General features: G+C 41.9%; 1 protein-coding gene across 1 annotated transcript; it reads left to right on the forward strand.

Moving 5' to 3' along the window:
• The first annotated feature begins 3466 nt into the window (after positions 1–3466).
• vgll3 (vestigial-like family member 3) lies at positions 3467–6289 on the forward strand. Its single transcript, XM_076747399.1, has 4 exons — positions 3467–3806; positions 4425–4794; positions 4965–5504; positions 5684–6289. The coding sequence occupies exons 1-4, from the start codon at positions 3708–3710 to the stop codon at positions 5722–5724; spliced, it is 1050 nt and encodes a 349-aa protein (XP_076603514.1). The 5' UTR covers positions 3467–3707; the 3' UTR covers positions 5725–6289.
• Positions 6290–13941: the final 7652 nt, after the last annotated feature.

The raw sequence follows: 13941 nt of genomic DNA on the forward strand, positions 1-13941 counted from the left end.
GATATCCTCACATGAGCTCAAGGGTGGAAATCAGGCTAAAAACTTTAATTGTCAATGCAGAGCTCTTACACAGTGCAAAATATAGAATTAAATTTCAAAGAACTCTTGTCCTTATTGCTTAGTAAACACTGCACTTAGCTGAATGGTAAGTGGCACCGGTAAATCTGCAGATAAAATGAGGTTTGCTATGGAGACGCAGTGCTTTGATGTATGCTCATTGACCAGGGAAGAAAGGTGAGGACTGGAAGCAATGAGGATTCCCAGAAAGATGCTCAAGAACTCTAGAGTACATTTTAAAAATGCCCTCTTTGTCTTCTTTGTACATGTTTATAACCCAGATACGTCTTGATGGAAACCATGGGAAAAGCTGGTCAACAAGACCACAAGAGTCTCCGGCCATGCTAGCACAGTGAGCTGAACATAGACGCAGTGCTGCTAAATGCTAGCAGGAATAATGAGATCATCTTAGTTTAGCATTTGCCAATTAACACGAAGCACAAGATGTTTACCATTATGTTGGTTAATGTATGTTCAGTCTGTTCCTTAAGGTTAGGGTTAGGCAAGTCGTGGTTATGATGAGGGTAAGTCTTCAAGAAATAAATGTAAGTCTATGTGAGGTCCTCAGAAGTGCAAAACGACTGTGTATGCATGTGTGTGTGTATGTGTGCATATGTAGTGAGTGGTCTGACCAGGTGGTATGATCAGCAGTAGGAGCCCACTAACATTCCAGCCTCCTCTCCCACGTCTCTCGTTCTCCATCTCCACTAAACAGCAGAACTTCAAATCTGGACCTCAGCAGCTGCATTTCCATCCAAAGAATCAACAAATCATGACGCACGGAAATGAAAAACCTGAGGGGAAAAGGCCAATTTAATGATCCGCTTTGATTATACATATTTGTTCATTATCAACAAAAATATGTCTCATCCACTCAGTGGATTGAGTTGAAGAGGTTGACTTGATTATAAGATTTTACTGAAATGCGATTGGGAATCGAGCAACAGTGTGATCCAACCCACACAGGCAGGGAACTTTTATCTGATTTATCTCTGATCAGTACAACCTTCTGCAAAGGTCATGTAAGTTGCTTGTAAATATCTGCTTATTCTGAATTTGATGCAGCAACATCATTTCAAACAAGTCGGGACAGGAGCGACTAAAGACTGGGAAAGATGTGGAATGCTCCAAAACACCTGTTTGGAACCTTTCACAGGTAATCAGGTTCATTGGTAAAAGGTGATAGTGTCATGATTGGGTATGAAAGGGGCATCCTGGAAAGGCTCAGTCGTTCACAAGCGAGGATGGAGAGAGGTTCACCACTTTGTGAACACATGATTGGATAAATGATATTGCTGCATGGACTCAGGAACACTTTGTAAAACTGTTCAGTTCATCTGCAGATGACGGCATTCTGTTTTTTTTCCTGTTTTACGTTCTCATTTTTGGAATCAGGAATTCACTGTTGCATCCTCAGTCAGGGTATTTAAACACATCAGGCTTCTGAGATTTCCACAGCTCACAAAGAGAGTAAAACAAGACGAGACGAGAGGAAAAATGGGAAAAGATGGAGAGATTTAAGAAGCTTTTCCTCAGGTTTTCTACGGAACCAAAAATCTCAGTGATTAGTTCCTCTTCTCTGAGTGAGGGAAGTTACTTTCATGTCATGTGTACATTCTGCATTTTCACTCCTGCTGTAGCTCAGTGGGGAGACAGTCGGCTGAAACTGAAACATCACACACTGTATAATGTAGTTTAGGTATAATCACAGCGATGGTTATAGTAAATCAAGTATGCATCTTACTGAACAATGCGTGTTCATGGGACTCACTTCTCAGACATGAAAAAAGGTGGATAATCTGCATATTTTTTACGGAAGAATTTAAAAAGTCCAGTGTCTACATGCACTTCTAAAACATCTGTTATACCAGCAAGTCTGGAATTTGTGCCATCAGATGTTCATTGTCCAGGATTTTTTTTTTTTAAACCATGTGACCAAGGATTTAATCTCAAGCAAGATGGACACATTTTGAATTTATTTGAACAACTTATAATACATTAAAATGCATTCTCATGATTTTTATTACTTCTGTGTAATTGCTTTGCATTACTAAAGATCAGCATTTCCAACTTTGGCTCATCTGCTTTGATTATGGATGTGATAGGTCTGTATCTTACAGGGGTCTCCTGAGGGGTCAAACTGACAGCCGTGTCATGTCACTGGCCAGGCCAACAGGTGGCAGCAGACAGCTCAACTCAGTCCACCAGGGAGCTTCATTCAAAGAGGGAAAACTGATGATCAGCAGTACCTACATAGCAGTTATCAGTGTCCTGGTAGCTGAATGGATAAAGGACATGTTACAGCGTCCATGGGTCAATCTCAGCTTCCATGTCAGAGCCCTTATCTCTCCTCTTTTTCTGTCTGCCTCCACACTGTGTGCTATTCAATAAAGACGAAAATGCTAGAAAAAAGAATCTTGAGAGGAAGAAATATGGTAGAATTCAGTGATTTGAGCAACTTCAATTTTGATTCAGTGAAGTTAGAAACAAAAGACAACACACAAACAAACAATAGTTTTTAATACGAAGGACATTTTGGATCTGTTGCTTTTCTCTGTCACCTTTAACCTTTACTTCAGGGATAAACATTGAAATACTTCTTTTAAAGGTGATTTTGACAGACTAAAGTTCACCTGACTTTGAGCAGCACCTGTTGCTCAGAGATGACCTTCAGAGAGCTTTTAATTGAAACTGATTCATTAAAATCTGGAGTGTGTATCCGACAACACTTAATGGATATTTTATAGGGTGGTTGCAGTACTTTTTGACTCATCATTTCAAATATTGATTGCTTGTAGGCCATCAAATAAATGAATGAATAAAGGATTCATATTGTTCCTGCATGTAAGGAGATAACTTTGAAACAGAACCTTCATGATGAGATAGAAAACATACAGACAATATAATTTAGCAGAAAACTGAATATGTACAATGTTAAAATAAATAAATAAATAAATAAAATACAAATACAAATACAAATACAAATACAAATACAAATACAAATATCTTAACAACATTAAGAGTCTGTTCATGTTCTTGTATAGGGGGAGTCTGAACTCGAGTCCAAAATCCTGGCCACTGAGGTCAGGGGTCTCTAAAAACACAGGAGTATTAGTACATTAAACTTTCCATGAATGAGTGCCGTCACTGGGATTAGAACCTCAGACTCCTGCCTTTGGTGTTGGTGCCTTGCTAAACTCCACTGCTCCATGCTGGCCCTTCCCCGGTGGGCGTGAGTAAATGGCCCCAGCCCTCTCTAAATATAACTCCCCTCCAAAACAGAAAGAGAGAGAAGGAGGGAGAGGAAAACTCACCCAATCAGAAGTGGCCTGAAAACTTGTCAGAGAAGACGTTTCTTTTTTTATTTCTTTCTTTGTTTTTTAGGATACAGTGTGTTTGTCTCATAGCGTTTTTGATCCATTTTGTGGCCCCGGGTGGTGCTGGTGGAGCGCACAGCGGGAGGCGCATTGTCCGTATGCAAACTGGACGACATGGCCATTGTATGCGTTTGGGCATATATGGAGGCACCGATGGCTCGAAGGATACAGCCCGTCTGAAGTGTCAGGAGTGGAGAGTCGCCCTTCGGCTGTGTTGTGCGCGCTTCTCTCCTCCGACTTTCTCTCTCTCTTTCCGCGCTCTGGTCCGTCGCTATGAGTTGCCTGGATGTGATGTACCACCAAAGCTATGGAGCGCACTACCTCCCTGCGTACAAGGCGACGTACTATAACCACCATCACCAGCAACAACAGGTGAGATGTTCATCATACTTCTTCTTTTCACTTTTTTTTTTTCTACCTTCGCGGATAAAGTTTACCATAAAATTGGAGAATATCACCTGCCCTCCATCAAAGTTACTGCAGGAATATTTTCGTGACCAGAAGGGTTTTCCACATCGCCTGACTTCTGCTCAGGACACCGCCTCAAACTTTCTTTACGCCTCGCACACACCTCTTAACTTCAATTTCAGTTTTGAATGATTAAATTCCAGTCTGAGGCTCGGCATTCACCTCAGGTCAGGCGTAATGACACGGAACTATTAATCCTGCGGTCAAACGGTGATGTAATGACAGCCAGTCAGTCACTCAGGAATGTGGATGAAGCGCATTGAGCTTTTCAGATAGCTGGAATGCAGTATGGGAAAAAGGAAAGTCATTTTCACACAACTCCCAACTGCTCCCAGAGAAAAGAATCACTGTTATGAGTGTAAATATTTCTTTTTTAACTGCATTTTGACATGAAATAAACCCATAGAAACCTCTGAAACAACATTTAGGCTCTATTAAAATGCTAACTCTAATCAATTTTATTAAAATCTATTTCTTCCTGGTTGAATCTAACAGTTAATCTCTTTCTGTCTCTTCCTCCAGAGAAGGCTGAGCGTCTACAGTAAGATGCAGGAGTGTACGGAGCACCAGCAGCAGCAGCAGCAGCAGCAAGGAGGATTGAGAGGGATGCTTTCCAGAGATCAGGGCCTCCGGCAGGCTCCTGCGGCGCCAGGGGTCGGATCAGGCCGGAGGTCCACATCCGATTCAGAGCTGAAGGATGGTACTCATCCGGCAGAGGCGGAGTACTTGAGCTCCCGGTGTGTTTTGTTTACCTACTTCCAAGGCGACATCAGCGACGTTGTGGATGAGCACTTCTCCCGGGCTCTCAGTCAGTCCAGCACCTTCAACAGCGAGACCAAGCCGATCAGAGTGACTCAGCCGCCGGCCTCAGCCCCCGCTGGCTTGTGGAAAGGTTAGAGCAACTTTGGTTAAATGATATTCGATGGAAAGATTTAAATTTCATTTTCTCCAGTGAATCTTTTTGTTTGGTTAAACTTCCTGATCTTTTTTTTTCCTAATCAATAAACACTGAATTTGTTGTTGTGGCACTGTGTTAAAGTCACTGTGTTGCGTTTGTTTCAGATGCTGGGTGTCTCTCTGAGGGTCAGAGCAGCTCAGTGTGGAGCAACACCTACCCAACCCAGGCCGGTTCTTGCCTCCCATCAGTGTCTGTCTCGGTCCACCCCGACTTCTCCTCCAGTCCTGTTTCCTTCAACCACCCAGATGGAGCTCTGTGGGCAGACCACGTGCTCTCCCAGGCCAGCCTCCCACCCCCGGCGACCCTCCCCGATAGCTGGACCTACAGCCTGAACCCACAGAGCACAAGTGGCTACCCCAATGTCCACAATGTCTACCATCCTCACCCCCACATCCACACCCGGCACCACCACCCCATGCTCCATTCATACCCGACACACAGCCCAACGTTGGATCCCAGGTTTAATCCTCTGCTGCTGCCCGGTGTTCGGAACCAGAACCAGCCGACGGCCAGCGCGGGGAGTTCTCCACACAGTGAGGGAGTGAAGACAGAGATGGACCCCGGCAGCAACAGCCCCATCACTGCTACCACTGTTACCTGGACTCCCTCGGCCCTCCATGGATCCTTGGAGGTGTACGACTCAGGTAGATACCACAGAAAAATCAGAATCAGAATCAGAATCAGAAATACTTTCTTGATCCCTGAGGGGAAATTGTTTAATCGGCACAGTACATGCACTGAATTGCAGGCTTTTGTCAAACTCTTCGTGTGTTCTAACTTAATGTACAAAAGTAATTTCACCTTGTTTCTTTCTCTCCTGCAGCTCTTGATCAGGCCAAAGCGAAGACGTCAGTTTGGTTCTAACTGATGTACTGAGAACAAGAAGGAATATCAATTCACACCAAAAAGGACCTACTCTGTGGCTCTACAGATGTACGGCTGCAACACCAGCACTGTAATTTACAATGTAGATAGATGGCTTATTGTAGCTCTGGCTATGAGTCCCGCACTGTCCACACAACTTATTATGGATATGAACTCAGGCTTTGGACTTGAAAGACAGCGATCCAGTGCTTTGGCTGCAGGTCAAAGCCCTTGAAGAACGATACAGACTACTAGCTTTAAGAATGGGAGGCCTCTCCTTCTCTGTTGGCACGAAACACCATGTTTTCTTTCATGCAATGTGAGACCAAGTGGTTCTGTTTCAAGAGCTTGATTTTGATCCACATTTTGTTTTGTACAGTAAATGTTTACGTCTGTTAATGTTTTTTGCGTGTGTACAGTTTTGCCATGCTAAGTTCTTGTTTGCTGGATGAACTCTGCTAAAATGTTTGCCTGAATGCTACTTCACTATTTTTCCTTTTGCGGGTTGTGTAGTGTAAATATTGGTACTGTATGTTTAAGTAATAAATTGCTGAGCTGTATTTGCAAATGAAGGTTCTTTTTCATTCATCAGTTTACTAGTTTCCGCCCACAAATATGCAGAATTCAAGCAAAATATTCACTTCTGGCTAAATCTTTATTCTAGAGGGTATTGAGGATATAATCCAAATTTTAAGTAAAAATCTGTTTAGTACTGACAGCTTAGTCATTCAAAATCCTGCTCCTAAGAAGCATGAAATTGTTATGCAACTCATAACTCATCCCATGAAAGGATGCAGAATCAGGAAAATTTAAGCTTTGCCTTTCTAAAATCCAAATGGTGGAATATTTCTTGCTGTTCTCGAAGCTTACGCATTGTGAGAGCAAACTGACTAACTGAAAGAGCTTATAGAAATAACTATTAGCAACAACAATTGATGTGATGTGGCATAAAACCTCCTCATATTCAGATGGTTTGATGACCAAACCTGAATATTAATAAATGAAGAAACAACTGTGATTTGTCTCTATTCTTTACAGTACAAACATCCTCCAACAACTGCTGACTTATCTTTACAACACCATATTCATTAACACTAACCTGGATCTGGGCTGTTGCTCCAAAATAACAACGCAGACATTATTGTTTGTTGCAGCCTTCAATAACTTGTTTCTGGTACAAACACTGCTAAACAATATATTGTACATTATGGACTAGACGACCTGTTGTAGTACTAAGGGAAGTGGGTTGCATTCCACAGACAGTTATTGTAAGATACCATGACATGTCTGTTGTCTGTGTCCACACAAACACACACGTAAAAACACACACACACACTGCCAGACTTACAAACACACACCAAAGAATGGATTTCCTGTCTGGACAGGAAGTTTGTCAGAGAGTGGCAGACTGCTCAGACACACGCAGAAATATTTACCACAGTTAAAGTTGGTCTGGCATCGTCTTGTTACTTAAAATCAAGATCTTATACATGAAATAAAATTTAAAAATCATTTCACTCCAACAGGCCAGAGATCAGTGTTTGAATGAAGGTCCAGAGCGATCTGCATTAAAAATTCAAGCTGCTTTAAATACATATTTCAGACTCGGTCCCGTGCCAGGACCAGCATTATTTGTACCCATCCTGACATAACCAACAGCTGGCTGAGAGCTTGTGCAAGCATGGCTGTGTGTGCATGTGTGTGTGTGTGTGTGTGTGTGCATGTGTGTGTGTGTGTAGTGAGTGGTCTGACCAGGTGGTATGATCAGCAGTAGCAGCCCACTAACATTCCAGCCTCCTCTCCCACGTCTCTCGTTCTCCATCTCCACTAAACGGCAGAACTTCAAATCTGGACCTCAGCAGCTGCATTTCCATCCAAAGAATCAACAAATCATGACGCACGGAAATGAAAAACCTGAGGGGAAAAGGCCAATTTAATGATCCGCTTTGATTATACTTTGTTCATTATCAACAAAAATATGTCTCATCCACTCAGTGGATTGAGTTGAAGAGGTTGACTTGATTATAAGATTTTACTGAAATGCGATTGGGAATCGAGCAACAGTGTGATCCAACCCACACAGGCAGGGAACTTTTATCTGATTTATCTCTGATCAGTACAACCTTCTGCAAAGGTCATGTAAGTTGCTTGTAAATATCTGCATATTCTGAATTTGATGCAGCAACATTGTTTCAAACAAGTTGGGACAGGAGCAACAAAAGACTGGGAAAGATGTGAAATGTTCCAAAAACACCTGTTTGGAACATTTCACAGGTAAACAGGTTCATTGATAACAGGTCATGATTGGGTATGAGGGACATCCTGGAAAGGCTCAGTCGTTCACAAGCAAGGATGGAGCGAGGTTCACCACTTTGTGAACACATGATTGGATAAAGGATATTACTGCATGGACTCAGGAACACTCTGTAAAACAGTTCAGTTCATCTGCAAATGACGGCATTCTGTTTTTATTTCTGTTTTACATTCTCATTTTTGGAATCAGGGTTGTAAGATAAATCAGAGGGAGGCTTTTGCTCGCTCTTTTACTCTTCCCTGGGAACATCATAGGCTGAAGTCACACAGAGTGCAACAATGCTAGCAAGCACTGCACCCCTTCCTAAAAATCCTTGTGGGTTTATCTCTTGTGCTTGCTGCAGCTGATGTGTGAAGATATGACCATGCTTTCCCTGTTTTGGTTCATTTCAGCAGCGAGATAATAGACTGTAATTTACATTTTAATTGAATTAATTAATTCAGAAAATGTGTCAGCAAACACACGTTTTTGGGTATTATGAATAATTTGCATTGTGGAATTCACTGTTACATCCTCAGTCAGGGTATTTAAACACATCAGGCTTCTGAGATTTCCACAGCTCACAAAGGAAGAATAAGAGAGTAAAACAAGACGAGACGAGAGGAAAAATGGGAAAAGATGGAGAGATATAAGAAGCTTTTCCAGCAAAGTGTGTCCTCTCCTCTCCTTCAGAGCTTCTAATTAGCATTAGCATGTAGCTTCTGCATCAGCATGTAGTGTACTTATATGCTAACAGGCATCCCACTGGCAGCCTTGGAGAATCACCACAGGCACTTCCACTGCAGGAAGAGCACTAAGATACAGTAATACAGAGCTGGAAGCTGTATAGAAGGGAATTAATATGTCAATTATTAAAAATGGGGCAGTCAGAGATTTAGGAAATGTTGCATGTGTAGCATTTAATTAAAGTTTAAACAGCCAATGCTTTGCGCTGATATGTAAAATATTCAAAGCAATAACTGATGACATTGTGCTTTTGCAAGCAGGCAATGTTCAGTTCATGACTGCAGTCATTGTTAGCGTGCTATATCTTTCCAAATGGACACATTTCATTCTTTTATTTCAAGCTTAGACTTACATATGTACGTTCGGCAAACCCAGTTATAAGCCCTGTGTACGCACACACGCACACACAGACACACACACACACACACACACACACACACACACACACACACATATGTTTCCAAGCACAAAAGACCCCAGATGAGGAAAGGATGAACTCAGAGCCAATCACGACTTTTGGATCTTCATCTCCTCATCGCCGTGATTGCCTGTTTTGTAACCAACATCTATTTCCTCTTTGTAACATGGAATTGCATTAAGTTCAAGAAATGAGAGCAAATAATTGTATTTTCTCTTTTATTTTTTTGGAATTCACATTTTCCTCTGACCTGGAGAACCTCGTTTGAGCCCTTCATGATCCCAGTTCAGACTGAGCTTCCTGTCATTGCTGCCCTCTGGACCCCAACCTGGTGCTTATCTGTTTAATTTACAATTATTTCAAAATGAGTCTTCATTCAGAAGTAGCGCAGAAGACGGGCCTTCAATTCAGTGTGTCTTTAACCAGCCGCTGGATTTAGTGCCGAGGAAGGTGGACAGACAAGAGATGTTGAAAGAGAGCAGCAAACTGGAGAGAGTCCACGAAAACAGATGAAAACAAAGAGCGAGTGAAGGAGGGAAAGCTGATCAGTCATAACACGGCCACATTCCAGAGTAATTGAGCGGATGATTAGTCTCACAATCAGCAACACAACACCAGCTGTCTGAACAGAGAACTGTATGAACACAGAGATCAGGCTGGAGAGGAGAGGAGAGGAAAAGGTGAGTAAAAGAGGCACACAGAGATCTCTCCTCGTTTCCTTCTCCTCCCTTTTCCCTTCAAACGTCTTTTTCTCACTTCCACGAGCCGGCTCCACGCCTACAAATCACTGTGGTAATCAGAGCTAATTTTCCCTCCTCGTGCGAGAATTAGGGGTATTAGGGGTATTAGTGAAAGGCTCAGCTTTCACCACTGTGTTTGTGTTGACAAGGGCGGCCTAATGAGGCGCGCTGGGAGTGTCACAGAACACTTGTCCTTCTGATTATGCTTGATTCGCCAAGTCTTCTTTGTTTTAAGTGATACCTGATTACTTGTTACTGAACCACCAGGAACACCCACGAGGAGGAGAAGCCAGTGGATCAGCAGATGTTCCTCACGTTCAGGTTCTCGAGTGTTATTTGAATTAGTACAGCAATGATTATTGCATCAATAGCTTCCTCTGTCTTATCTCAGCTGCAAATTAAATGACTAATGTTGCAAGTCCGATGAACAAATCATGTAATGGAAATTCAAACAGGACCAACATTAAGTCTCTATAAGCTTTCTAATCAAATTTAGATTACATTTGATCATTACAATTTAATTTCATTTAACTCAAATTGGATGAAGTTATAATGATGCCGTGGAGAAAAATGGGTCACGGTTCACGAGAGGATGGAGAACAGGAAAAATATGATACATTTAAAAGCTGTGATGAGTGTGGAAATATGCCACATCTGCTCTTTATATGACTGGAAGTGGTAGCTGGAGCTAAATGTCCAGATGAACATGCACTTCAGGTTCTTATTTTTAGAACTTACCATCAACTCGCTCAATAAACTAAGCTACTTAATCAGTTGCCTAGATTTGTGAAAGCTGTAATAATCTATGTTTTGGTCATGCAGGGTCACCACATCAAGCTGTAAACATCCTGAGAGAGATATCTGGCTTTTTAGCTGCTAAGTTCCAAACGCATTTGCACAACGTCACAATAATTTGGATGAAGTCATTTGTTACAATGGCTGTGATGGACACGAGCTCCTTTGCAGCATTTGGATCCACTGACCATCAGATAGAAATGAATCCAGTCTGTCAGTAAAACTGCACATAGAAAGTGGACGATGATTATTTGCAAATGCTTAATTAGGTTTATACTTGTGATGTTAATGGTGATTAGAATGTAATATGCTTTTTTTTCCCCAAACCCATTCCCTACTCTCAGGAAGCGTTGCCCCTCAGGATCACATACAGCACATAGAACACTCACTGCTGTTGGACCGTGTCACTAATCATAACAGCCAAGTTATGCAAACTAAGCTTCTAGTTTGGGTCATGAAAGCTGTTGTAGATTTTTTTTTTCTTTGGGTATTATTGAGTTTTTCCCTGAAAACAGCTGCCAGCTGCTGCTGAGTGACTGAACCACAAGAGCAGAGCCAGAAAATCAAAACAATTTGCTGAAAGATGGTAAAACGAGGTGAACTGTAGAGTCTGATGATCAGTTCCTGCCTTTCACCTGTAGCCATCTGATCCACTGTGAATATAAAACTATGGATTAGAGCGACTTTAAATCACTCCAACGGCTTTAATAGAATCTTTTTTCAAATTGATCTGTTGATTTGTTTGGTTTCTTGCCTTTATTTCTTACTTGCCTGACCTTTGCATTTCTCTACAGCTGCAGCAGCAAAGGTAACTCAGTTTGAAAAGGATTCGACAGCGTTGGTTTGGATCAGACCCTTCATCAGACATCAGCGCTGCTCACTGTGTTGCTCTCTCACAGAAAAAGGAATGCACTGAACAATTCCCTCAGTATTGCTTCACTTTTATCACTTCAGGATGTTTAATTAGAACCGGAGGCAAAAAATAGGCATTTGTAAGAGTTTCAGTACGGCTGGTGTTTATATGTGTAGTCCCATATGGCAAGAGGGAGGGAATATTTGCACAGGTCCATGATCCTGAGCGTGGCAAGCATGAGGTCTGTTGGAGCTCCAACAGCCGAGGGCAGGCTGTTAAATCAAAATTCAATACACACTTACACCACGGGAAAAGATCAACATTTACGCCTGTTTACAATGTACAGCAAGAACATCCACCCATAACACAGGCCAGCCACATTCCTCTGCCTGCCCACACACAGAGCAGCCAGGGTGCACGATGATGTCTCCCGTCGCCAGATTTCAGGAGATGGATTTTTGGATTTTCAGTTAATCAATGAGTCTTTCGAAATGAGGAGTAGAAAACAAATTCCACCAGGAGTAGGTAACTCTTTGGCGGAGCTGGGGTCAGGAGAAGGTCTGGCTCCAAATATCACCACAGAGTGAGATTCAATTGTAAAATTATGAACTTTAACTGCAGGAAAAGAGCACGGAGTCAACTGGGAGTCACTCAGCTGGGGTGAGTGAATACACGCAGCATACAAAAAGACCATATTTTTTCCTTGCTCTTGTTTGCTGCCGTTTGCTGAACTCAGATTTCTGCTCCCATCAGAGGGAAAGGTGCTCCATTCATAAAGGCCAGAGTAGCCGCAGCAGCAGCAGCAGCAGTAGGTTGTTTCTGTCAGCTCCACTCTGGGTAATGTGCCAGTAACCACAGAGGCCAGTACATAGCTGTCATTCCTCTGCTCACTGAAAGCACATTTAGCAACCAACACCTGTTTCCCCTGCTCAGTCTCCACTATGTGCTGCTCTGCTACAGCTCTGCCTGCATCGAGGGGAGCAGCCATTCAACTCCTATGACTTTTTATACGCCAATGCTGCTATTTCTGGAATGCAGCTAATGGACTATTTTTACTGCCAACAGTTACAGTAGTAGTTAGTCACTCCAAGCTGGGACAACAAAATCAACATTTCAGCCTTTATAGGATGTTAAAACGTTCCTGTGGAAGCTGTATGGCACTCTTAGAGGTGGATTAGCAGCTCCTTAAAGGCACAGATCAGGAAACAATAACTTTTAATTTTATTGTGTGGGGCTTAAAGGTGTAATGAAAAGGGAAATAGTAAATTTTAGCAAAATTGCTGGTTTAAATCAATAGCAAATTCATCTGGAAGCAGGGAAATTCTACATAAAACTTTTCACAGGTTGGCTGGTCTAATTGATTAACACATTGAAATTGATAAGAAAGCTGAGAAAGTTTGCAAATTCCTTCATTACACACTGATGAGAAATCTGCTGGTCAGACAAACTAATATCAGCCTAATAAAAACACAAACCCTCCATGTTAATGTTGTACAGAATCTTACTCTCTGCCTTTAGTTTAACATTTAGGCCTCAAAATGAATAATGATAATTGATGATGTGCTGACCAAACGGCAGCTGTATAATAGTTAAGTGGTGCTTTAAATGAACTTGTCTCTTAAACCCACAGGGAGGTCAGAGGCCACAATAAACTATGAAGCAGTGCAAATTGAGACGATGATAAGATGATGAAACACACACTCTCTGTCTTACATATGCTTCGTCTAGTAATTGGGCCGAGTGTTCATAGAGAAAATAATCTACCACTGTCCTGTCTTGCTGCCCATTTGAGAAAAATCAGACAGAAATCTTATTTCATGAGGACAATTCAAAGACAGTTGTCTGTTTTTTAGGGATTTTATTTAGAGGGATGGTACTATATTAATTTTACTAGACTACTGTGATGCTTTTACAATGACTCGAATGAAAAATGTGTCAAATATTCCAAAAAACACTCAACCATCAATGCAGATATTTATGGCAGACGTCTGTAAAATATCTAAAAATGCAAATAAATCAGAAGAAAAAGAGACTTTGCAGATGACAGTTCTCTGCATTAAATTACTGTAATACCATTTCACTGAGAATCTGTGAAATGCCAAGAATGTTCCAATAAATCCTTAATGTATATTGTGACTATTTTAAGTGCCAGATCAGCTGAAAAGGAAGTGAAAGCACACATTACTCAGCAGTGGGGAATCCCTTGCTCTGCCACCTGCCCGTCAATCATCCCGGCCTGCATTACGTGACCCTACCTGCTGCTGCTGTCCCATACAGCCCATAATGACCATACCACACATACCGGAGCCACAAAGGGGCATTCCTGTACCATTCATCCAGACAGCTGTTTTACTTTAAAGCTGTCACCGAC

Source organism: Chaetodon auriga, chromosome 13, assembly GCF_051107435.1.
Source record: "Chaetodon auriga isolate fChaAug3 chromosome 13, fChaAug3.hap1, whole genome shotgun sequence".
NCBI lineage: Eukaryota > Metazoa > Chordata > Actinopteri > Chaetodontiformes > Chaetodontidae > Chaetodon > Chaetodon auriga.